Below are 25,369 nucleotides of genomic sequence, written 5' to 3'. Positions count from 1 at the left end.
GTAGTTGGGGGGAGGGGGTCTCCAAATTAAAAAACGTTATCTGCACTTCACAAGTCTCTCCTCTGCTCTCTGTTTCACTTTGCGCAGAGCAGAGGAGACAAAAGAAGAAACTAGCTTTGACTGAAGACTGCTGAACTGTGCTGAAATTTAATGAATGGTCACAAAAATGAATAAAATATTTAGCTTCTTACATTATTTTCCTTTCGATTTCTTCCCCCTTTAATTTCTTGTGGCTTGGGCTTCCCCTTTAAGGCGGTGAAAGAGGAAACACGGACATCTCTGCCTTTGCTTTTTCGTCCTATCTTTATTTTTATTCCCTGTCAGAATTTACGCGTTTCATGAGAAATAAGAGCGAGGCTGAAAGTTTGCTCTGAACACATTTCCATTTATTTGCTTCTTCTCGCCATGTGTTGACTTAATACAGGAAAAGCAGATTTGCCACCAAAGACAAATTAGCTGCAGACAAATTAATGACACAGATGATGCACAGAGACACATAAATGACACTCGGCGTTCTTCTCAGGGTTATTATCAAAGCTGAGCAGATGGACAGAGTTATATAAGTGTCATTTCTGCCCTGAGGGAGTCAGTCTGTTCTGTCTAGGCTGACTGTTTGACAGCTGGGGAGACTTTAAACTGTGCATCAAGACACAGCAATATAAGCAAAACAGCGCATCTAGCCCCACTAAGATCCCGTTACAATGGGAAATACCTGGAACTGGAAATAAGTGGTAAAAAGAAAGTGGAAACAATGAGTGGAAAGAAAGCTAAGCAACAAACAAGACAAGCATAGAAAGTTCCAGCTGTTTGTCCAGCTGTTTTCCCTCTGGGTATGTAGCACTCACACCTGATGGATCATACTCATGTCCATGACTAAGGCTTTACTTATCTTCCTTCATGATTTAAATACTCGGTGCTTTTGCTGCACGAGGCTGAGGAGATGCCACAGCCAGGCTTTTCTTTACACGTGAAAAAGCTCCATTTCTTTCTGCAGATGGGTTTTCATTTGGGCCGTCACAACAAGTTAACAGAGTCTGGCTCAGTGATGAGGATGCTTTTCTTTGTGATTCAAATTTGGCCTTTTTATTGAACACCGATTCTGTCTTCTTCATTCTCTGTAACGCTTGCTTTTCATAATTCCATCCCTCGAGCTTTATAACTTCGTAGTTCTCGGTTTCATGGTGTCGTTTTCTTTTCTCGATACGCTCAACTCCTCATCAATCAGGCGTTTAATGATTAGGAGCCATTTTTTCACAAATCTGTCAGTTTTTGCTGTGTAAATGAAACTCACTTGTGACTGTCAGACTGGGTGATTTATGCTTATAAGACTTTCATGCAGAAATGTTTCCCGCTCCTGCTTAAATATTCATGCGGGGACATTAGTATGCGGCGTTGTGCAGCTCATTGTACAACTCCCGCTCCCCCCTCCCATATCGTGTTTTAGAAAGTCAACAGTTCTCCTCACGGAGCCGTGCCTGAACAAAGGTGGCCATGTATGCGCGGGCGGGGTGGACGCTCAATTTATCAACATCACACGATGCACATTGGAGCCATTAGCTGTTCATCCGTCCGATTCAGCTGTCACTCTAACATTTAGGAGGAAGGGATGTGCGGTGAATACGGAAGATGTTGCCCTTTTTGTGGGGAAGTGAGATGTGAAAGAGGCTTTACAGGAAGGTGTTATTGTCCATGTTGATCTGTGCGTGCGTGTGTGTGGGCTCTTCTGACAGATGCATTTCTCAACTACATTTCGGTGTCCCTCTCTGTTTTAGGGGGTGTGCAACATTACGTTATGGTGCCACCTTGAAAGATTTAATGAGAGCCAGCTATCAGCTGTGCTTTGGAGAATTTATATTTGTGATATGAAGGCGATGCAAAGAAAGAAATGCATTAGTTATATGACTGGAGGGTAAGGGTAAATAGACAAAAGAAATGAAACTGCGTCACATAGAAAGTATTTATTTTTAAGCTGTGAGTGTGCCCGTGTAGTCGTCCTGGATCCTGGTTCTGCAGGCCAACATGTTCCACTGAATCACTGATGCTCTGCTGGCTAAATTCATTGAACCTAATTAAATTTACTGAGCCCACATTTGAATTTATTTTTGGATGACACACAAAGAGAAATAATATGAAAGCACTCTAGCGTGGCCGTCTGGTTTTTGTTAATTAATTACGTAACCGCTTATGCTGTAGCTGGAAGGACTTTGGCGAGTAAGAGATTCATCTTCCCTGGCTTCCAAATATTGGTTCTTTCTCAGATTTTTGCAGCAGAAAAGTGTGTCCTTGCATGTGTCCTGGTAGGCATCGGGGGTGAGAAACTATCCTAAGAAGAGGGTGTGTGCATGCATTAGTGTGTGTGTTTGTGTTTGCACACGTCTGTTTACATGAAAGAGACTAAGAAAAGCGGAGAAAGATTTAAAATGTGTATGTAAGTGGATATTTGGGTCTTTTATCAGCCACCTCCAAATAAACAGGAAAGGATGGAGCTCTCAAATGATTTCCTCTTCCTCTAAAAAATGATTTTGTCTCGTCTTAAAAAATAGCCCTTCTGATTTTTCTTTGTAGCCAAACAATTTCCCTGATGTTCTAAAACTATAATCTTGTCTTTTTTTGTATTAGTTAGATTACGTGCGTTGGGAATAAGAGTCGGAATGAGGAGAAAAATGAGGAGGAATGCTCAAATTTGGAGGGTCAGCTAAGCCTTTTCACAGCTTGGCTCACATGCTACGTGGGATTCCTGCTTTCACTTACACCATTCCTGGTTGTTTCACATTCTGTATAAGTTTGGAGGAAAAAAAACCCTCCACAAGAAAATATGCAGGAATAAAGAATAAAGTATTACTCCACCAAACCAAATGTATGTGGAAATAAAGTCGTGGTCTTGTGGCCAATATAATACAAAACGTTCAAGGTTGTTCAGATTGAGCTATACCATGGGTTTTGTTTCAAAACCGCAAAGCATTGACTCCCGACCTTAAAGTCGTAATAGCTTCCTCAGTGTTTACCGGGATGGAGCTAGTTTCCTCATACGATGCCAGGCAGACATTTTATGCCTTAACGTCTTCCTGGTGGTAATCCAAATTAAAGGGAGGTAGTGTTTGAATTGCATCCTTCTAAGCTAATAGTCTTTCATTTGATTCTTGAGTTTCGTGATGGTGGTAGGTATCTCAGGGGCTGGGGGAGCCTGATTTGGATCCATTAGTAAGAAAGGTGCACACTTTCTTAAGTGTCTTGCTCAGACGAGTTACTTAAATCTCCTCTTTCTATCCTCACAGTGGATTACAACTGCTTTGCTCACTTTTTAGGTGTTTCAAGCTCACAATGTTTCTTCACTCTTTTTTATTCTTGTCACTCGGCAGCTTCTGTGAGCTATTCAGGAGCTCTGTGGCAATTTTGCAATAGCTGTTGAGCGAAGCAAAGAGAAATTCAGTCCAACTGTGTTTCCAAACCTGTTGTTTCAGTGCATGCTTCCACATACTCCAAACCACAAATTTCTCCTTTGGGGATCAATAGTGTAAATCATTCCTTGCGTCTGCGTTGTCTCGGTTTTGTCCCCCCAGGGAAAGCTGCTTGACGCCAGTAAGCCCAGAGACTTGTCCTCTAGTCCAGGCCTTCCTGGCTGAGTGTCCAGGCCGTCTGTTCCTGGGTCACGCCCAAACACAGCTAAAGACCGGCTTGCAGATCCAGGAGAGACACCTTTTCCTCTTCACAGACACCCTGCTCGTCACCAAGGCCAAGTAAGTTTCTTTCAGTGTTTTGTGAAATGACAGGGAGATGTTTATACGTGGTTGTGAGTGTGAGAGGGGGCGGAACAGGAAATAGAGACAGAGTGACATAAACAGGGAAAAATAGGAACAAAAAGCGGCCGTGCAACATTTCATTGTTCCTAGTTGTTTCTCTGCTGGTCATAGCAAAAGAAAATTTGTGAAGGATGGAGTTTCCCCCTGTCTCTCTTTACATACTCTCCTGCTTCTTTTACTACTCTGTCCCTCATTTTTCCCCCAGCATATAATTATTTCCCAGCCAATTAAATCCATATGAAGCCTGGCTCAGATCAAAGCCAAACTGGCTCGCCTTGGGCCTAAAGTATGGGGCTTCCCACCCACAAACTACACAACACAAGCACATTCAAATATAGAAAGCAAAGAGCACATAGACAATTTTGAGGTCCACACAAACACACACACACTCACACATACACATAAACACACAAGCTCTGCACACTTACAGTATGTACTTACTGTACACACAAACCCCTCAGTGCAGACACAGCAGGATGGCTGCGGTCTGTCCTGGGAGTCATGTGCCAGTGGGCGGAGCTGACCCTCTCAGTGGAGAGAGTGTATGCTATAATTGGCTTTAATACATTGTGGCTGAACCCAGGGTGAGTTAGAGGAATGTGTGTTGGTGTGTATGTGTTTGAAAGATAGTGATAGCAAGAGGGAGGAGGGGAAATTTTTAAAAGTTGAGTGGTGTGTGTGTCTGTGTGCGTGCGCCTTTATATCCATAAAGCAGAGAGTATGTGTTTGTTTGCCAAATGTATGCATTCGGATCATCTCCCTCGATAATTACAGATGCTGTGGCACATAAATACATGTCTACTGAGCATGCCTGTGTTTAACGTCTGAGAATAGCTGAATCTTTTAATATTTTGCTTCTATATTAAGTGTTTTTTTAGATTGCCATATGCCACAGGAGGTTTATGGACATCAGTTATTTAAAGAAAACTAAGTCAGATTCCGCACTTAATGCCCAAAAAGTTCCTTGTGGAATGCCTTGAAACCCTGAAACCAGTTGATAGATATGAGCACTTATCACATTTATCACAAAACACTGTAATATAGCATGCTGTTTTGCTTGTTTGCAGGTCTCCTACTCATTTCAAGGTGAAGGCTCAGGTCCGGGTTTGCGAGATGTGGACGGCTAACTGCATGGAGGAAGTGTGCGAAGGAAGCACGAACCCCAAGAGGAGCTTCGTGATGGGCTGGCCCACCTGTAACTGTGTAGCCACCTTCAGGTATGTACAAATTGTTCACATCCAAGAATAGGAATTCCTAGAAGGTGAAATGTAGCCATGTTTTTTCAAATTATCTTGATTCGATCAAACAGGAGAAGCTTGAGGTAACTCAATTTCCTCTAAAGTATTCATTGCCAGCCCGTTAACCGCTTACTCCTGAATATTTCTGGAAAAGTACGCAATGTACTGAGGCGCAGATGTACAGTATAGTAGAGAACCCCACCGCAAAATCCATAAAAAGCTTAAGCACAAAGGCAGCTTTCAGTCATAAAGCTGTCTCAGTAAAAATAGAGCGAGTAACCACACACAGGCACAAACATGCAGCACGTACAGATGTATTCAGCGCCGTATATTTGCACCTGCCTTAGCAGCATCTACACCTGTGTACCCATTCACAAACACACCCATTATATTTTCCATCAAGAGGAATCCAGTCATGGCTCCAGGGGGAAGTCTGGTTTTTAACTGCGGGAGTTACATAACAAAGCAAGAGCGACAGTTACTTTTCCTCTGATTGTGTTTTGTAACATCACTGATTTCATTTCAGCTCTGAAGAGACTAAGGACAAGTGGCTGGCGCTCGTCAACAGGTAACATATTGATTAGAGGTTCTTTTTCTTTGGCCCTAATGCTTTGTTTAGCTTAAAGTTCTTCCTTGCAAATCAGATTCCCCTCTACAGGCCAGAAAGGATTTGATTTTAAAGAATAAAATGATTAAGCTGAAGCCTCCACAGCATGAATGTTTTGTATTAACAGACAAATTCATAAACTTATACAAAAGTGTTATTCTAAAACAATATTCTCGCTATAACACTGACCTCCTTCCCATTCCCTGTTTTCCACCAAACTCAGTCGGATAAGTGAGGGAAAAGAGAAGGACGACCCAAAGACCATTCCTCTGAAAATCTTCGCAAAGGATATTGGAAACTGTGCATATGTAAGTTTCCCTTCATCCCCCGTGAGTTTTCATTGCCTCTGTCAGCACAAAAACAGCTATTATAACATCTCTAGCACCACTATAACTTACGGATCACACAAACATCTACATATTTCCGTGATGTTTACCCAAAAATGTTTCCACCAGGCCAAGACGCTTGCGGTCAGCAACACAGACAGCACCACTGAAGTCATCCGCATGGCTCTGCTGCAGTTCAGCATATCAGTAAGTAACCGAAGGCCTGTGTTCAGGATCCAGTGATTGATGATCGCTAGATATTAAACTTTGTCGTGCGATGCTACAAAACTCTCTCGAGGCTCTCAGTAATGGACCTTCTGGGATTCACAAGCTCTGTGAAACAGTGCAAAACCTGATGGCTGAAGTGGTGTCAGAGCAGTTTTTACTAAAGGAGTTTCTTTTTGCAATCTCATTAAAAGTGATTCTCTTTTTCTCTTCTTAGGGTTGCGTTAAAGACCACCGGCTGTGGGTGAGCTCCATTAAGGATGACCCTCCATATCCACTTATCGGTGAGTCCTACTGACATCACTGTATAAAACAAAATAATAAAAAATAGCTTAAAGCAGTCACATTATACCCCTTTTTAATGAGTTTATGTAAGTCTCACAGGTACCTCGAACTGGTTATGAAACAGAACTTTATTTCAGCCTTCATGAAGACCCCGCAGTTTTATCGGCGTTTTTAAATCCAACTAAGCCGTTGATGCCCACGGCCTTTTTAGGTAGCGCTCTGTGAATGAATGACTGCAGCAGCCAGTTGGCGCAGTAATCCATTCATATATCAGATGCAGCCATGATTTTGCTTCTGGCTTTCTCTCTAAGTCAGGGATGTCCAATTCTAGGCCTCGAGGGCCGGTGTCCTGCAGGTTTTCAGCTGATCTAAATGGCTAAATTACCTCCTCAAGATGTCTTGAAGTTCTCCAGAGGCCTGGTAATGAACTAATTTGCTTCAGGTGTGTTGACCCAGGGTGAGATCTAAAACCTGCAGGACACCGGCGCTTGAGGCCTGGAGTTGGACACCTCTGCTTTAAGTGATCATTTTAGATCTAAATGAGGCCAAATCATTGCACAGCGTAGGCCTCCGTGCGTGTATCATGATTTTATAAAATCAGGTTTTTATCAGTGCAGAGGGGAAGCTTGGAACATGGTTTGCGCGTGCTACTTCATAGGCACGGTGTTGTCTGACAGCAGAAAATGAAAAGCACAGAAACAAGAGGGACCCTGCTGGGATTTCATGGGTTTTAAAATTCAGTACAGAGAAGGGAAGAAGTAAGCAGAGTAAAAATGGAGCCAAAAAAAAGCAATCTGAGGTCAGTAAGGACCAGAGAACAAAAGAAAACATAAAAAACGCAGTAACTGACACACAGTCTTTTGTTTACTGGTTCCCATAATTTCCTATTCTCCCTCAGCCTTCTGATATCATTAGCTGCGTAATTTGTTAACACTTGCTGGCACGTTGTGCTTGTAGAACAAACAGTTTGGCCCTTGAGTTTGGAGAAGCTGCTCTAGCTAGGAAATAACAATGGCTCACTGTCCTATTTTGGCAGATCTGCTGACCAGCTGGGGTATGTGCTTATCTAGTTTTGATGTCACAACCAGCTGCAAATCTGAGCACCTCATTCAAAGACACACACTTTCTGATCTGCGGAGAAAAGGAACAAGGAGACAAGGTCTCTTTCTTGTGTTTTTATGGGTCTCCAGTCACATCTGGGACACACAATAGATATGGCTGAATTTGATTACCTTAAAATATTTCCCTTTTAAAGGCACCCTTAAAAGAAGTAGTTCAACAGTTGGGTAATGATGTAGGATGTGGTGAATAACAAAACGTACTGACATCTAGAAACACAGCGTCTCTTCCTCAATGAGTATTTAGAAAAAAACTCTCCACTTCTCACTTCTATGCATGCATCAGTGGTTCAAAACTCACCATCTGGGAACATTTCAGAGGACGTGGTTTTCTTGTGGGTTTTTTGTGTTACCATAATCTTTTGTTTTGTAGTCCACACAGAATTCCTGACACGCAAACACAGAAGTTATGACGCTTTGTTGCAAAATGCAATGCTGTATATGCCCCTTTTTTTTAAAGCATCATGTGAGGTGCACAGACTGCAAACACCAGGCCCTCCAGCGCTAAACTTTGACCTTTCATTCAGGCCACGAGTTTCCCTTCAGCATCAAGATGAGCCACATTCGAGACGTTGGGAGCAATTGTGGAGGACTTGGAGGAGGAGGAGGGAAGGATGTGCTGAGTCCCACAGACTGCCCAGGGGTTCTTCTGTTGGACCAGTGTCTCCCTCCAGACACGCAGTGCCAATTTATACTGAAACCCAACAAGGCTGTCCTTGGGCAGACTCAACTTTTAGGTAAGGGATTTCATAGTCAGTATGTGTCTGGTATTTTGGTTGTGTTTATTAGTAGTAGGTATTAAAATTACATCCACCATTAAGTATTTAAAGTTAATCGTTTGGGGTTTAAAACGGTAGCATTCTGATGATGGCCCTTCATGCACCACGGAATATTCATGAAGTGAGAGAAGTAAACATTGTTGTTTTTGTCATTACCGTGGCAGCTTAGGTTTTCTGAGTACATGGTTGGTCACTGTGAGGAATCCATCCATAAATCTAACTCTCTGTGAAACCACAAGAGGAAATATGAGGATACAGAAGTATTAATACAGAACTGAAAGTACTTCCCAGAGCGAGTTCCACTTATATAAAACATTTCAGTATGTTTGTGCTCGTCTTTGAGGTTACCGTCGTGTTTGTTAGTCCTCAGTTTGAATCAGCAGGTGGACAAGAAGGGGAAAAAAAGCGTCATCGACGGTGGGAAGAGCATTTTAATGGAGCGGTGGGTTACAGCAGGGGTTGGAACAGACGCGGTGTCAAAATAAGAAAAACATCGGACAGACAAAGAGGAAGAAACCCCAGAAGGACCGGATAAATGTGGGAATAGGAAGATGGAAAGTAGAAAGAGATGACACAGCTATTGAGTAAGTGTGGAAGGTCAGTAGAGGTGAAGGAAAAAGAAACAGACAACTATGGCAGAGAGAGAAAGGATTTGCAGACCAAAAGACTGAAACTTGGACCTTAAAGCGGAGAGGTACGGATAAATTAGGAGGAAGAAAAACAACATGACGGTGGACAGGAGTGAGGATGAACTGCGGGTACGGAGACCAGGATGGAAAAAGGACATGATGAGGTTTAGTGGCGGGAAGAAGCAGAGGAGAAAAAAAATGTGTGTTTTCCAGTCAAGTAGGCTCCAGTTTGCCAACCGCAAGCTTTGCCTCAGATTCCTTTGCTTCAGGCACAACAGGGTCTTACGTAATCTCTCCATAACAGCCCCGCCACCATACATGCCTAATTGCTCGCGCCCAACCAGAAAGCTAACGAATATGTGTTTACTGGCTTGTAGCCCTGACAAAAGCCTCATTTCAGTCATTTATTCTCAAACAATCACACAGGAAATTGTACATGTTTAACAACTAGCGGGTGTATGACAAATAAAACTCCTCCAGTTGTTCCCCAACATGCTTCATGTCCAGTTTGTGCCAGTCTACTGGGGAGATACTGTAACTGGACAAAAAGCCTTTGAGGTGGCTCATGGCAGCAACAGAGAGTGAGGCTGAACGTGGATAAAGAACCACTGCACACAGCAACACAGATCTATGCTGTCTCAGCACTTGAAAAATGAGCAAAGATTTTGTACTAGACCTATAAAAACAGGTATTGTTGTGCATTCAACTGCAAGAAGAGATTTTCTATGTTCCCATTACAATATGAACCATATTACTGGCATGTCCACCCTTGGAAGTGGCTTAAAGTCTGCTTGTCAAAGCATTCATTTCCTACAGTTCAGTAGAGCCCAGTGTTGCCAACTCCTCAGTAAGGAAAATCGTTATTGGTTGTCCTAAAAGTCGCTAAATGACGTCATCGCCTAATTTGCATAATTTGTCATGCTTATGTAATTGTAACCTAACTTTTAGGAGAGAGAAATAGCATCCTGGACAAGACGTAAAGTGAGTAAAAAACACCCTAAATGCATTCTGAATATATTTGGAACTACAAATTAAATTCTTTTAGCAATTATTGTTTTTTTAGTCATTCCAACCCTCCTCCTTTATCCGGGCTTGTGACCCAAAACAGCCTCTGGCGGAGTTACACACACACACATAGACACACAAAAAAGTCTGTGTGTGTGTGTGTGTTTTAAGTAGGTTTAAAGCTTGTGATCCACAAAAAGTAAGAGTAAAAGAAGAACTGACGTCATTACAGTCAGGGCTGGAGCAGCGGCTTCGCTCACTGGAGGTTCATTTGCAGGATGCGTAGGGGTGAACGTCTCCTGCTCTGACAGCAGCTGGGGGGGAGTGTTGCGTGAGGACTATCCGCCGCCTGTGAGCGCTTCGGCACGGGCGAGGTGCCCACGGTAGCACCGCTGCTTGTTGAGAGTAAGAGCGATACGTGCTTTCACGTCAAAAAGTGGTCATACGTCTTCCTAATAACACCAGCAAAAGTCGCCATATTTGTCGTTAGTCGCTTTTTTTGAAAAAAAAAAAAAAAGTCACTAAGGGGGTCTGAAAACTCGCAAAGTATAGCGGCAAGGTTGCTAAGTTGGCAACACTGACAGAGCCAGGTTGGCCCATCCTCTGGAGCTAGCTACACCGGCAGTGTTGATTTGGTTATTTGGAAAAACTAAGAATCGAATAGAATTATTGCATTTATGCAAAGATGAAAGATTATTCCATTTGCCTAAAAATGAAATAAGTAAACTACTAACATGTCAGCACCTGTAATCTGGGGTTTCTATTACAGGACACTGACGTCACTGTGTAGTCATGTCTGTGGTAATTTCATTGTCAATGAAGAGAAATACAACATCTAGCACCTGTTTTATAACACAGTAGAAGATTAGTGTAAGATGACAGAGACTGCCCACCCAGACATGTCGTCTGTGTCTGTTTCCTCATTCCACTGTCTCTAAAACGGTTCCCTGCCTCGAGAGCCGTAATGATGTAACACCTGATTTACACCAAGGTCATGTTTTTTCATTTTTTGATGGCAAAGGCCTGCTGAGAAGTGCCAGAACAGGCCAGTAAATCTGTTACTGTTGAACTTTGTTCCAGAGTGTATTTGGGCATCACGCCACGGCAGATTGTTAAATAATGAATTCTATGTGAGGTATGGCGTGTATTCTGAGGGCCCTTTCGGGGCCGATGGGTCCCCCGCCCACCGAAAGAATCTTTTGTTTGTTAGGTTGAGTCCCACCCTTGGATACAAATCACCGACGCTTAATAACATAAATGTTATCATTTCAAGATTGTTGGCAATTCAAAGCTGCTACAATTACATTTCACTACAATGGCCCTTTAAGAGATTTAATGCACTGTTTGCACATTTTGCCCGTCTAAAAACGTCGGCGGTGGCTCAGAAAGGCAGTGCTGCCACAATTAGTGACGAATGAGTCATTATCATAACATTTGTGATATGAATCAAGGTTTTTGAAATGCATTTCAGCCCGGAGTGACATTTTATTTAATCAGCAGTCCAAAACACAAAGAAATTAAGTCATTATTAAATATACATTTCTTCTGTTTAGCAGCTAATTGTAATTCTAATGCGCTCCACGGGAGTTAATCATGCTAAAACTAGCTTTTTAAACTGCTTGTTTATTTTAGATGTCTAATTACACGCTAAAGTAAATGTACATTCTTATTTATAGGCACTTCAGTGCACACGTGCTATGCAAAAACATGCTGAGCTGGTGCTTGAACTACACAGGCAGACATTGTGCCTTTGCACTGCTGTGCAAAAACTTAGGAAAGGGAACACGCAGTCACATGCACATGTTCTTTTTAGCCTTTATTGAGACAGGAAAGCAGAGATGTGACCTATATCAGCTCGCTATGAGGTTTTGTTAAACGCACCCGCATGAGTAAACAGAGTAAACCATCGTCTATCACATCTGCTTTCATTGGTTTTCATTTCTCAACCATGAGCAGCGCGTTAGCATGATGCATGATGAAAAGCTCCTGCATCTGACGCTGATGGGCAATTCGTAAGCAGTTCTGCCCGAAATTCAAGCCCACAAAAGTAAACATTACGAAACAGTTTCTGAGTCTGCACTTTTGAAGCTATGTGAATCAAACAGTTTGGTTTCCTGAACGTACCTTGGGGCGCATTCGCCATCCATTACTCAACAACAAAAGTTTGATTATATCTCAAACTAAAGTTCTCCTTCCTCTATTTTTATTTTCCTACCCACAGAGCCTGGTCAGCAGAAGTCTTTTAAGAGAAAGAGATCTCTGATCAATTGGCCTTTCTGGAGAGGTTCGAGCACACAGCTGGACGGCGTGCCCCTGTCCCCAACCTTGCTCTCCGCCGCTCACGGTCGGCTGTTCGGACAGCCCTTGAGCTCCATCTGCTCTCCAGAAAACGGCCTGCCTAAACCTGTCATGGTAAGCCGAGTGGAGTTCACATAACAGGGGTCAGGACCCTGACTTGAGGGAACACAGGTTGACTGTTTAGTTAGGGAACGAGAGACTTGAGGGTGTGAGAAAGTAGATTATTTTAGGAGCATTTTATTTGACTTCTACTGCTGCAATCTTACTATTCTATGACTTTAATACATCCACCAACCACTTAAAATAATTGGCGGACCCATTTTCCATTTTAGATTAAATCAGATTTTTTTTCCTGGAAACAGAATATATTTTAATGTACACATTCTTCTTATTGGGAGTGAGTGACCCTCTCACTGAGGTGTCCTCTAAGAGAGACGTCTTTCTTTCGTTCTTTGTAGAAACACTGATTCAGACACGTTCCTCCTGTTGGTCCACAGAAGAATCTGTTAAAGGGAGGTGCCAAATTGAAATCGAGATAAAAATTCTGGCAGGAATTCTTTGCAATTAAGACCTCAGTGGAATGAAATGCCTTCTGCCATTAGGGCCTGTTTCCTAAGCTCCCGCTTGTGTAATCTCTGACATTAAGTTCTCCTGTTTCATCAAATGACATTGTTATTAAACTGAACAAGTTGGTAACCTTCTGTTTCGATGTTTCCCCCAAAGGACATGCTGGCATTTCTGTACCTGGAGGGGCCATACACCAGAGGCGTCTTCAGGCGTTCAGCTGGAGCAAAAGCCTGCCGGGAGCTCCGAGACAGGCTGGACAGTGGGAGCGAGGACGCGGAGATCACACACCAGTCTGTGTTCGTCATCGCTGCTGTCCTCAAGGTAACCACACACACACAGCTCTTCCCCCGTCTCTCTTTCTTGTTTGAAACTGAAAACAGGCACGACTGATGTTGGTCCAAAGTCACCTTAGTCCAGACAGGATAATCTGTCTCTGCATAGCCAGGCAGACGGCCAGTCACACACACAAGGTGCAGCATTGTTCAGGATCCAGGCCAAACGGCTGTCATACAGTCGGGCATCCAGGGAGTAGCTCGGGCCTTCTTCTTCTTCATTTATTTCTTTTTTTTAGAGATGGTCCAACTCCCTTTTTAAATTTTGTTTCACTTGTTTTCCACATAGAGTGCAAGGATTGTCAGCCTCCTGTGATATAAAGGGGTGGCTGTAGCCCTTTAAATTGCAGGACGGAGAGGAAGTCATTTACTAGTCTACCGGTTCAATCCCTGGCTGCTCCAGTCTGCATGCTAAAGTATCCTTGAGGAAGATATATCACTGTCAGCAATCATCACAACTCCTACCTGTTGTGCCAGTAGCCTAACTTTAATTTCACAAGTAAAAATGCACTAACATAATTGGATTTGTTCAGTGATTATTATACGACCACCAAGCTAGGATCGAAAGAACCACAACCACAGATGAAGCCATAAAAAAGTGAGAGCAGCAAAAATCCCTTTGACAGTTGTTTCCAGTCTATAATGCCTGTCTGTCAGTATAAGGCATTCTTCAGCTTCACTTATAAACGTTTTGCATACAGGACTTCCTGCGAAATATCCCAGGCAGCATGCTGTGCGTGGACCTGTATGACCAGTGGATGGAAGCGATGGAAGGAGGAGAGGAGAGGATACCAGCTGTCCAGAGGTAAGAGATCTCTCTTGAAATCCTAAAACATGCGATATCTAAGGCCGTGATCGTCCTGCTAATCGTATAGCTGTCAGTGTCTGACAAGAAGATGCAAATCCTACGCGCATTTTACATAAGTCAGCAACACAGGACAGGAAAGATTGAATAAATGGCTGTTCTGGTGGCCTGTGGTAGAGCAACACCTTAGACGCTGTTGGTTTTTTCCTTTAATTACCTACAGTTTATGTTTAGAATGAGAACTAAAAACAGAGAGCAGGGATGTGTGTATTTCCAGTAGCAACAAACAAAATTCCTTCTGCTTAGGAGAAAAAGCAACAGTGGAAATTCTCGTCCGGGCAGAAACAAGCAGCCGTACTGAAAGGAAGAAGCAGGGACCGAGGATGTTTTTCGTAATGTGTTTGATCTCATTTCCTGCCCCACTCCCATTAGGCTCCTCCACCTCCTTCCCAGTGACAATCTGCTTCTGCTGCGACACGTGATCGCGGTACTCCACTGCATACAGGGCAGTGCCGACGACAACCAGATGAACGCCTTCAACCTGTCTGTCTGCATTGCTCCCAGCATGCTCTGGTCTCCGGCGCCAAGCACCCCTGAGATGGAAGGGGAGGCCACTAAAAAGGTGAGACGGGACAGGCCTATGGACACTTTAGAGCAGGGGTAGGCAACTCCAGGCCTCAAGTGCTGGTGTCCTGCAGGTTTTTGATCTCACCTGGGTCAACACACCTGAATCAAATGATAAGTTCATTACCAGGCCTCTGGAGAACTTAAAGACATGTTGAGGAGGTCATTTAGCCATTTAAATCAGCTGTGTTGGATCAAGGACATCTAAAACCTGCAGAACACCGGCACTCGAGGCCTGGAGTTGCCTACCCCTGCTTTAGAGACTTATCCAAATATAAAATCTTTAACTTGGCTGGTCACATTTAGTACAATAATGTGACATGTTGGGGGAAAACGCTTATCCAGCCTTCTTGCTGAGAGTTGAGGGAGATGTTTGTTGGAGTAATATGAGTCTCAGTGTAACAGCGGAGCAGTTTGCCTGCTCGGGGCCAAGAAATACTTCTGCACAGAACCTCTGGAAAAACCACAAATTTCTACACTTTGGTTTTTGTACATGCAAAATAAACGAGACACAGCATGAAACTTAAAGACTTTCAGAGGTGCTAATAGGAGGATTAGGTTACACAGAGCAAGGAGACCTACTTCCTTTGTTTCCCATCTACATACTACCCTGAGATCTGCTGCCTGCAGCTAAATTTTCTTAATGTATAGAGATTAGAGTAGTATCGTTGTTATCATCCCGCTCGCAAGAAAATGCGTTTCTCAAAAAGCCAAAGTGCTCTGATCTGCTTCCACAGGCAGTTTGCAGAGTGCGAGGAATTTAACATTTGGAGGGAAAAAACAGAAGCAAACTGCTCGTGACCAAGCAGAGACCTGAATTTGACTGACAGTTAAGTTACAGAGGCTTCACTGACACAGGTGTATACGTACACTAAGTGCTCACATGCATACTTCACGTCAGGCCGAGAGCCATTTGTCTGCAGACTGAAGGCTTTCCCCGTGGACGTGACTGCCCACCTCAGATCAGGAGCTGACCCACTGCCACACAGCAGTCACACACACGCAAACCCCCGTCCCACAGACGCGCACTGTCAGTCTCATTCACATGTGATCTTTGACAGTTTAGAACAAGACTCGGCAAGTTTAGCTTCTCGTATAGAGAAACACATGCACAGCATCTAGTTTGGTGAGTGTCACCGGGGTTAATTCTCGTTAATTGTAAAGAAAAACAAGAACAAAAACAGGAAATTTAATTTACCTCTCGAACTACTTTGTGACAATGTTGGAGTAGAGTCTGCATGAATATCACTGCAGTTTCTCTGTACTTTTGTGTATATAAAGTGAAGTCTGCAGTGAAGCAACCGTATGTCTTAGCCAGCCATTCTGGCCTGGAATGGCTTAATTCTACAGCCAGAGCCCACATAGGAAGGCCCCTCGCCCACCAGAGCCCATCATATAGTCACTGAAACCCTAAGCATACAAAGTCTGCTGATTTGTGGTCTGTTTGGAAAGTTACAGTTATTTAGTTACACATAATCTCACTGTGTGGCTGTTTTGCTTATCTTTTCCAATCTGTGTGTGTATGTGTGTGTGTGTGTGTGTGCGTGCGTGCGTGTGCATGTGTGTGTGCGTGTTTGTCTAGAAGTGGTTGAGGTTCATTTGAGAAAACACGCAAAGAATTTCCTACAGAATCTGAGGACTGGGATGTTTTTGTGGAAAATTGTGTCACTGAAACACCCTCTTTCTCTCTCCACACACACACACACACACACACACACACACACACACACACACACACACACACATAAGTGCTCGTTGGCAAAAAATACCCTCATCACCCACAAATACTTAAATATCAGCTTCACAAATACTCCCCTGATAACACTTTCCCTCTCGCACACCGCATATTTGTGTGTTCGTCTCGAGCACAGGCGGCTATTTTCTGGGGGGGGGGGGGAAGACAAATTTTCAGCATTCCCACCTTGCAGTCAAAGACAGGGGCCAATTTAAAACTTTTTTGGGGGGGATCGTGGATGTGTATTGGCCGGTTTTCAACCTTTTCCGAGGACATGTCTGTGCTCACTGTTGGCCAGTTCAGTTTAGCCTTCGTGTCCCTCCTGCTTTCATGAAGCATATAATTTAAAGGTTTTTGGCTGAACATATCCCTTAAAGAGCATCTGAGGTAAATGCAGTTTGCGTCTAACTTTAAATGGAGACAGGAAGAGATAAATCATTTAGAAGTAAGTTGTTTTTCCTCAGGCTCGGCTCTGGAGAATGCAACTTTTGCTTTTCTTCTGCTTTGTTTTGCTTTTCTATATTATAGTAAAATCACAGAAAAGTGATACCCAGCTCAGAATGCTGCACGGATGGTTTTCCAGCGTGCACAGTTGCAGCATTTTTACGCACATACACGCCCAAATACTGGAAGATTTCTTCCAAATCTTGCAGTACTATTGTATACTCTTACAGTAGGAATCTGCAGTTCATGCAACAGATACATATTTTGTGAATGATGCATAGAGTTCGTATTTCCTGGTTTTCTGAATGCTTGAGAGAGTTAAAGATGACATCTCACTGAGGTGAACAAGAGGTTCTGAATGGGCTGCTGATGGATGAATAAGTGAAAATCTCCTGGATGCCCACAGGCTCCTTTTGTTCAGTGCTTTGCATCACGTAGCAGTGCTCACTCTCACTGGGTGACAGTGAGGAATGCTGAGTGTTGCCACAGTGGATGGATGCACAGATTTGATTCAGGGTAGATTTTTACACCTTCGTGATGCTAGCCTCCTATTTACGCTGCTGGTTTATATCAGCTAATTATTTGCTTCATTCGAAACACGCGTGTTGCCAACAGGGAAGTTGCCCTCTGGTTGACATACTATGCAAAGTCAACACCCATAACACGGTTGGAGGATCTTTCTCACCTGTTTTCTGTAATATTTAAATTTTATTAATGCCATTATCCATAGATAGAGCTATAGATCCAGTATCTAACGAGAACAAAAAGAAGGAATCCAAGGTCTAGGTGTTTTATCATGGCCATATGGCACCAATTCCTCCTTTCCAAAGAAACCTAGGTTGTCAGTGTTGGGTTATTTAAAAGTCTTGATCAGATATGTTATATCCAAAATATTGGAGGCGGATCAACTTTAAATACCCGCCTAATGTTAGCTCTGTTTGAAAATCAACAATTACCTTTCTGTTGCCTCCCATGCAGATGTAAAAAGTCAGTGTCACGGGAGAGATTTGCAACAAGATCTATGTAAATCATTGCCAAGGTCTGGCAGGGACTTGTTTTTGGTGGTTGGAACTGCGGCAGGTCCTGTATATTGATCGCAAGTTCCCAAAACTCGCACCCTGTTCACACATGTTTAGTTGTCTTCTTTAAAAACCTGACCCGAGTTTGCTGGAAGAGCAATTTACCCTCCAGGACTTTGCGGCAGCAAACTGTGAGCAACTGCAATATGACTCCTTTTATAGAAAATAGAAATAAAAAAACTAGTTCAACGAGTCATAAATAACCACATCATCCAGTTTTAAATGATGTTTCATTTGTAAACGGACGGATTTAGGACATAATTCAGATTGACTGGGTGCTGTTGATCACGAACGCCACCGTTTGATTGATAGCGTGCATGTATGACCTCGACTAAAGTTGTTTGTGATGATTGGCTTCCTGAACACTTCAAAGAAACAGTTGTGGAGTTCATTGCGTTACATAACTCTGAATGTACAGCTCATCATCCATCATCTGCTAGCTTAAATGTAAATAAATAAACTGTGAGTGGTAGTTTAAAAAGTGGATTTTTTTCAAGCTTTAATAAAACGCTGGGTTTAGAGGAAAGAAAACCATTTTAAAGGACTTTTTAGCACAGCCTGATTACTCCTTGTTTGGACAGACGACGGTTTTTTGGCGCATACGGACACCGTGCAGACACAGACCAGACAACATCTGGCCCACAAACAAACAAATGAGTGTTTACCGGCGCAGTATTTCCATAGTGTCACAGGCTTATTTATGTACACATCAGGCAGATTTCAGTGGAAATTTCCCAGTGGCCCCGGCGTTTGCCAACTATTTGTGTCACAGGACGTCATGTGTGTAAATTTTGTCTGTTTAGTTTTAAAGGCAGCGGTTTCTGCCAAGTAGTGTGATTTGTTTGAGGATGGATTCCAACTGGGCTGATAAAACTCATAAAGCACAGACAGCGTTACAGTGTTTGAAGACATCAACTGAATGTGCTTAAATTAGTCGTTAAGCGGCGAACGATTGGTATTTGGATCCCTTTCAAAGATTCTTGCCCCTTTGTGACATTTGTGGCCGTGGTTTTGCTGCGAAAAGTCGTGATTGGCTTTAAGTTAAAAAAAAAACACAAAAGCACACAAAATGGGGAAAAAACTACACCTACATTGTATTCGGTATCAAAGCCAACTGATGATGTCATAGCCAGTATTATCAGGACATTTTCCAGGGCTGGTAAGAAGGAATGGATGGAGGAGAGGGAGTCGATGTTTTCCCGTTCACTGTGGAGGTTGACATCAACGCAAGCAAATGAAAAGAAATGTTTCCCCAAAATGATAATATGGGAAAAAAATGTTAAAAAGAGCTTTTGACAGCTGTTTGAAAACAGTGCCACAAAGTTATTTGGGTCACTATATCATAGAGCAGTGATATCACAAGTCAGTAGCTACAGTATTAACAACCACACACAAGTTTAAGCACTCTGCTTCTCAGACGTTGTTCTGAGCATCTGCGTGACCCGTTTCCTGCTTTTCTGTCAAGTCAAAGTCAAATTTATTTATATAGCACATTTAAAACGAAAACGTTGACCAAGGTGCTGTACAATTAAGATAATTAAAAGAAATAAAAACATAGGGAGACATGATAAGAGTTAAGAAAAAGAATCATAAAATTAGAAGATTTGAGTAAGAAATAAGATAAAAGTAATACAAACTCATTCTGATTTAAAAGCCAAGGAATAAAAGTGTCTTTTCAGATGGGTTTTAAAAGTGTCCAGTTTTGGGGAGGTCCTGGTGTGAAGGGGCAGTTTGTTCCACAGTTTCGAATCAGTTACAGCAAAGGCCGGATCTCCCCTGTGCTTTAATCTGGACCTCGGGACAGCCAGGAGCAATTGATCCGCAGACCTCAGCGATCTTGCAGGAGTGTAGCAATTTAAAAGATCAGAAATGTATCAGGGTGCTGTGAAAATCTACACTTTTAAATGCTATTGGATAAATAGAAAGGTGTGAGATCTAAAAACACTTACATGTCTGCAGAATGTGCATCAAGTACAAGTATCAAGTTAAAAATATGACACAGGCCGTTCACACGACCATGGCTGCACAAAACTCCGGTTTTTAGTCTTATTAAAAATGGATTGTGTCAGTAATTTCAAATGAAATCAGCAGTTGGTACCTACACACCGCCTGGGATGTGGTGGCAGCAGGCAGACCTCTCTCTGCTCCGATTTGCCTCTACATCGCTTTTATTGGACCACTGACTTAGACATAAATGTCTTTGTGCCCCAGGATGGAAAACACAAGCTGTCGGCTGGTGCAACCCAGTCACGACGCCACGTTTTGTGTTTCACGTTGCAGTTTGTGAGTCCGATCGGTATTGCACAGACACATAACAGTAAACTTTCTGTGTTGCTAAATTATGGCTGAACTGGCTGCTTCCGTGAGGTCCAGCTTCAGCAAATGAATCTGTAAACACAAACACCTCTTAATCTATAAGAGTGAAAACTAATCGTTTGCCACCGAAGTAGAGCAAAGTGAAGATGTTGGTGAAATAATCAGGCGCTGTTTGTTCCTGCAGGTTTGTGAGCTTGTTCGCTTCCTAATAGAGAACTGCAGCACCCTCCTGGGGGACGTCACATCACTCTTCAGAACCTTCAGCCAGAAGAGCAGCAGCAGCGACCATGGATCTGGTAAGAACTGAGATTTAGGCCAGACAATAAAGAAAGGACAGAATATCAGTAGGAATTTAATTTAAAAACAGTTAATTAGGATGTACAGGCTTTTTCTTAACATTTTATGATTTTGTGATCCAGTTTAGTTGTATAAGCTTGTAGGAAAAAACTGTTAAGAATGGCTGAGACAGTGACAAAAAAGCCAAGAGGTCTAGAAGATACTGCTCTCTAATAAAGTGCTTAGTATTGAGACTTGATTCCTACATTGTTAAAGAGTCTGATCCCATAAAAAACAAACAGGCTGCAACTGTAATGGAAACATTTACAGATTTTGCAATTTGGGTTTCTTTTGCTTTCAGTTTTCTGACTTAATAAATGCAAACTGAAACCGCACAGCCAGAGCTATTACAGGGAGAGGTGTGGCATTAAAAAAATCTTGAATTGAGTCTACTTCATTGACGCATAAGATGGTAAAATTCCACAATACTCTGCACGCTCGCCCCTACCATCAACTGAAACTGAAAAAGCCACTAATGTTGTTGCACATGTAGTTGTATAACCTGCTGGTAAAAAAAGAAAGAAAAGCCTGTTAAACCTTATTTTGGGGGCAAAACCACCAAACATTTTAAGCGTTACTATCTAAGATTTAACTGGTTATTCTGAAAATGTATTTTAACCCAAAATAAATGCCTGGAGTTGATGACGCTCTTGTGGCAAAGCTTTGTTCTAGGAGGGTTTTAGCACAGCTAGTCCTGTGAAAAAACATAACAAAAAAAAAAACAGATGCACATGGAGACGATGTTCTTGTGTCAAATTTGTTCTAAAGGTCAAGTGTGTGTGTTTTGTGTGTGTGGGATAAAGGATCCTTTATTTATTATCTGAAAAAGTACTGATAAAGCCTCACTGTGTTGCATCAAGGTGGTTTGGGACTGACTAGCTTGCTCTGTGTGGGTGCAACTGAATTGCCCAGGAGCTATAAGTCATGTTGAGTGGGGTCAACAAATTGACCTGCAGTAATTTCAATGATTGCCAGGATCACATGATTAAGATAGCACTGAATATCCTCATTCATGCTGTTAGCTCTTCCTCATGCTGTAAGTAACCACCAGGGGTCAAAGAGCACATAGCAGAGATATGCTTTGTCCTCTGTTCTCCTCATGTGCACCAGTGAACTGTGACTTTGTTCATTCAGCTCAGGAAATGCTCTCAGTTAATTGAATCTTTTTTTTTGTCCTCTAGCAATGGCAACCAATCAGTTAAAGCGACTCTTTACAGTGAAAAATGGCACTGTTGCTAATTGCTAATAAAGTGAACCATGTTTTCTCCTTTTCTTCCCAGATGTGTCGTCCTTCCAGATGAACGACTCGTCTTACGACAGTCTGGAGAACGAGCTGAACGATGATCCCGAGTCTCCCTTCCAGGAACAGCTTCAGCTTCGCGACAAAGACAAGCCGGACAGCTGCAGCCGTGACTCTGTCATCACGCTCAGTGATGGCGACCCTGAACCTGACCCCGATTCTAACCTTTTGCTGCAGCTCCCGCCTCTGGCCAGACCCAGTAGGTTCAGTCCCGTGGTTCGACAGCCTCGCGTACGCCACGCCAACGGCTCGTCGCAGGGTCCTAGGAGACTGAGGAGGAGCTCAGAACCGGCTTTAGCCCTGGCTAGCATGCCGAGTTCAAGCATGGTGTTGGCTCATGCTGATAACCGCCACCCGTCAGTGAGGAAGGCGAGCTACGATGCTGCCATGGAGGGGGAAGCAGATGTGGATGAGGTTTTTCTTGAACAGGGGCTGAACGGGCTGCAGCTGAAAGAGGAGGGAGAGGATGGCTGTGAGAAGAGAGGAGTCAAAATCCAGAACAGCGGGCAGAGGAAGACGAAGCATGCCCCTCCACCGCCACTGCGACTGGATGCCAGTTGTTCCAGTCTGTCTTCACCGGCAACCTCACCAACCGGCTCCTCCCTCAGCTCCTTAGACTCTGCTTTCTCACAGTACTCCACTGACTACGCCACAAATGTGCCACTTCCGTTAAATGAACCCCTTCCTCTCTCCCCCCTTTTTCCTGGACGCCCACAGCAGTCCTCAAGGAGCTCTCCCCCTCAGAGAGAAGCGCTGGCTCATTGGCCACAAGCCACCCAACCCCCTCGAACCTGCCAAAGTGCTTCCCACTCTCATGGCCTCCACCCTAACACGTGGCTTAAAAGGGACCGGTGCCTGACGCTAAGGCAGCCCGATAGTGGACACACTGAGGAGGACCTGCCCGTGGTTAACGGGAAATCCTTCTCAACCACTAACTGCTTCTCTGTCAGTGCCCAGGAGGCCATGGTGACAAATCAAGACTGCAGACATAGGTCAAGCAGCCCTCCATCTTACCAGCAGGCTCTGCTGCAGCTGCAGCGCAGCCACTCTCCTTTTTACGGTGCGACAGAGAAGCCTCTGACAGTCAAAGATCTGAGACAGCTCCATGACCAGACCTCTCCTAACAAACTCAAACCAAACCCAGGAGCTGAGATCGCACAGAGGCTGGCTGAAGGTGGCTGCGTGCAGCCCCCAAAAGGTGTTTTCTTTGGACAGAGTGCCACCACTCTGGTCCTCCAAAGACAAAAGTCCCACTCTCTAACTCCTGCCATGGACATCCACAGAGGGAGGAAGACCCTTCCTCGCCGAGCATCTGAGCCTGCTAAGGTCAATGTGAACTCTAACCGTGGCCCCAGCCTTATCTTAGACAGACTTCCTGCTTCTAAAGCCCGGCCCCAAGACGGCAGAGCGTCAGATATCCACGCCAAGCCGCGCCTCTGCTTGTCGCCCTCTGCCACCAGGGCTGTAAGGGACTACTTTTCCTCACAAGGTCAAGAGGATGTGGACGCCTGCCTGCAGAGGAGTCATGAGGTCGCGCTAGCAATTGTGCAGGGTAAGAAGGAGTGGCAGAACAGGCGGTGCAGTGACCCGCGGCTGGAGGACTTTGAGCAACTTTTTTTTGCAGAAGAATCGTATGTGTAAAAAGGAACTTTGGAAAGACAAACTGTACAGGGGAGACTGACTTTCATGTGATATTGTAACTTGTACACAACTGTCTTTTTATTGTATTATTTTTCATATACTCCTTTAACCTGTTGCTGACTACTGTAATGGTACATCAGCGGTTTAAGATTTTTATGAGGTACAGATGCAGCGTAAGTGTAGCGTCTCGAACACCAAAAATCTGGTTTCTCTGGACAAAATGTTTCTCTCACCGCATCCTTGTGCACCTTCCAGATCTATGGTTGTTTCTTTTTCAGCATGTGATGAAAGTCTGGAGAGCTTGTCAGCAGTAAGAAAAAGAAACGACAAAGAAATCCTTTTTTTCATGTTCGGGAAGCTTGCAAAATGTTTAGAAAGCAAGCAGAACATCCATTACAGCTGATGGGAAACGAAGGCCGTGACAGTACAAACAGTAACATTAAAAACTTGAGCAACATTCGTGCCGCTCGTGACCGATCGCAACCATGAAGTGAACTAATTCTTTTCCAGTGACTGAAGTGTTTGTCTGAGTCAGTGAGTCGGTGGGGGCAGTTTTTGTGTTCGTATAAGCATCCTGCAGACACACAGCACAGCGTCGTCCTCAGTAAGTCTGGTTAATATCTCTGACCTGGAAGGAGAAGATATCTGCGTGTGTGTGTGTGTGTGTGTGTGTGTGTGTGTGTGTGTGTGTGTGTGTGTGTGTGTGTGTGTGTGTGTGTGTGTGTAAAAGAAAGCATTGCTGATTGTCAGCGTGTCCTGAGCCAAAAGAAAATCAGTGCCGCTGAAAGAGAAATCGCATTTAGTTTTGCTTTCAAAACACTTAATTATCCTCATCAGGACCCTTTGGGTATCGCAAGGAGACACCTTGTTGAGCAAGTGCATGTTGAGTTGGATGTACCAGTTTGTGTGTTTTGTCCATACATGTATGATCTTTTTGTTCCAGCGCTGCAGTGTTGACTCCATAGTGACACTTAACAGTAAATGGCCTTATTCCACTGTCTATTACCGTGATGAAAAGTATGTAAATACATACCCACAGATAATGTTAGCTATTGTTAGTTTGCACCAGTAATAAACAGTGTTATCTCTTACATAGCTTCTTCACAGGACCACACACACAGAAGTAAGGCCATTGTCATGTGCTGCCATTTTAAATGATCTCATGGAGTACTTTGTCCTGTATTATTATTAATATTATTATCTCCTTTACAGAACTGTGTTCAGCCTGTATAGTTCTCCATATTTATGATGCAGATATATATATATGTATAAATCTCTATATAAATATATTATCTTGTTGTTTCGTATGTGGTGTGTGGTGTGAGGAAATCAAATGTGTATTTTTGTACATGCCAATTCTGCTGCTGCTGTCTTTATAGAAAGAGTATTTGCTACCAAATGCACCCTTTGTATATTGTGTACATCTGAATTCCAGCAGGAATTCACAAGAACCAAAATATAATTGATTTCAATAAATGTTGCTCTCGTGAAACTACTTTGCCAGTCAAATGTGAAATTTGTTCACAGGGGTGGTTTCGCGTGACAGTTTTGTGGCTATCACCAGGGTGGGATACAGGATGAGGATCATCATTAACATTTATTGCAAACAAATGAACAGCGTGTGGACACACTCCACCCTTTGATGGCTCTGCTCGGAAACCGAGGCCAGTTTGCTGTAAGGTACACCTTGCTGTAATGGGTTGGATCCACTTTTGCCTTCACAACATCCTTAATTGTTTGTGTAGCTTTAACAAGCTGCTTGGAAACATCCCCCAGAGATTTTGGTACATCACACAATTACTGAAGATTTGTCTGCTGCACCACCATGATCTCCTGATCTGGTGACAGTGGAGGCATTTAAGTGCAGTGAACTCCAAGTA

General features: G+C 43.3%; 1 protein-coding gene across 1 annotated transcript in view; it reads left to right on the top strand.

Moving 5' to 3' along the window:
- arhgap20 (Rho GTPase activating protein 20) overlaps positions 1 to 24,984 on the top strand; it is a 31,479-nt gene extending 6,495 nt beyond the window's left edge. The window contains exons 3-15 of the mRNA XM_026144434.2: positions 3,561 to 3,737; positions 4,868 to 5,017; positions 5,565 to 5,606; positions 5,869 to 5,953; positions 6,101 to 6,178; positions 6,414 to 6,480; positions 8,127 to 8,336; positions 12,234 to 12,424; positions 13,034 to 13,198; positions 13,911 to 14,014; positions 14,447 to 14,636; positions 20,397 to 20,508; positions 21,829 to 24,984. Coding sequence (XP_026000219.2) covers positions 3,561 to 3,737; positions 4,868 to 5,017; positions 5,565 to 5,606; positions 5,869 to 5,953; positions 6,101 to 6,178; positions 6,414 to 6,480; positions 8,127 to 8,336; positions 12,234 to 12,424; positions 13,034 to 13,198; positions 13,911 to 14,014; positions 14,447 to 14,636; positions 20,397 to 20,508; positions 21,829 to 23,489 — 3,232 coding nt within the window. The 3' untranslated portion in view covers positions 23,490 to 24,984. The remainder of the gene's footprint in view (positions 1 to 3,560; positions 3,738 to 4,867; positions 5,018 to 5,564; positions 5,607 to 5,868; positions 5,954 to 6,100; positions 6,179 to 6,413; positions 6,481 to 8,126; positions 8,337 to 12,233; positions 12,425 to 13,033; positions 13,199 to 13,910; positions 14,015 to 14,446; positions 14,637 to 20,396; positions 20,509 to 21,828) is intronic.
- The last annotated feature ends 385 nt before the right edge of the window (positions 24,985 to 25,369 follow it).

Source organism: Astatotilapia calliptera, chromosome 16, assembly GCF_964374335.1.
Source record: "Astatotilapia calliptera chromosome 16, fAstCal68.1, whole genome shotgun sequence".
Classification (NCBI taxonomy): Eukaryota; Metazoa; Chordata; class Actinopteri; order Cichliformes; family Cichlidae; genus Astatotilapia; species Astatotilapia calliptera.
This window is presented reverse-complemented; position numbering and strand designations above follow the sequence as displayed.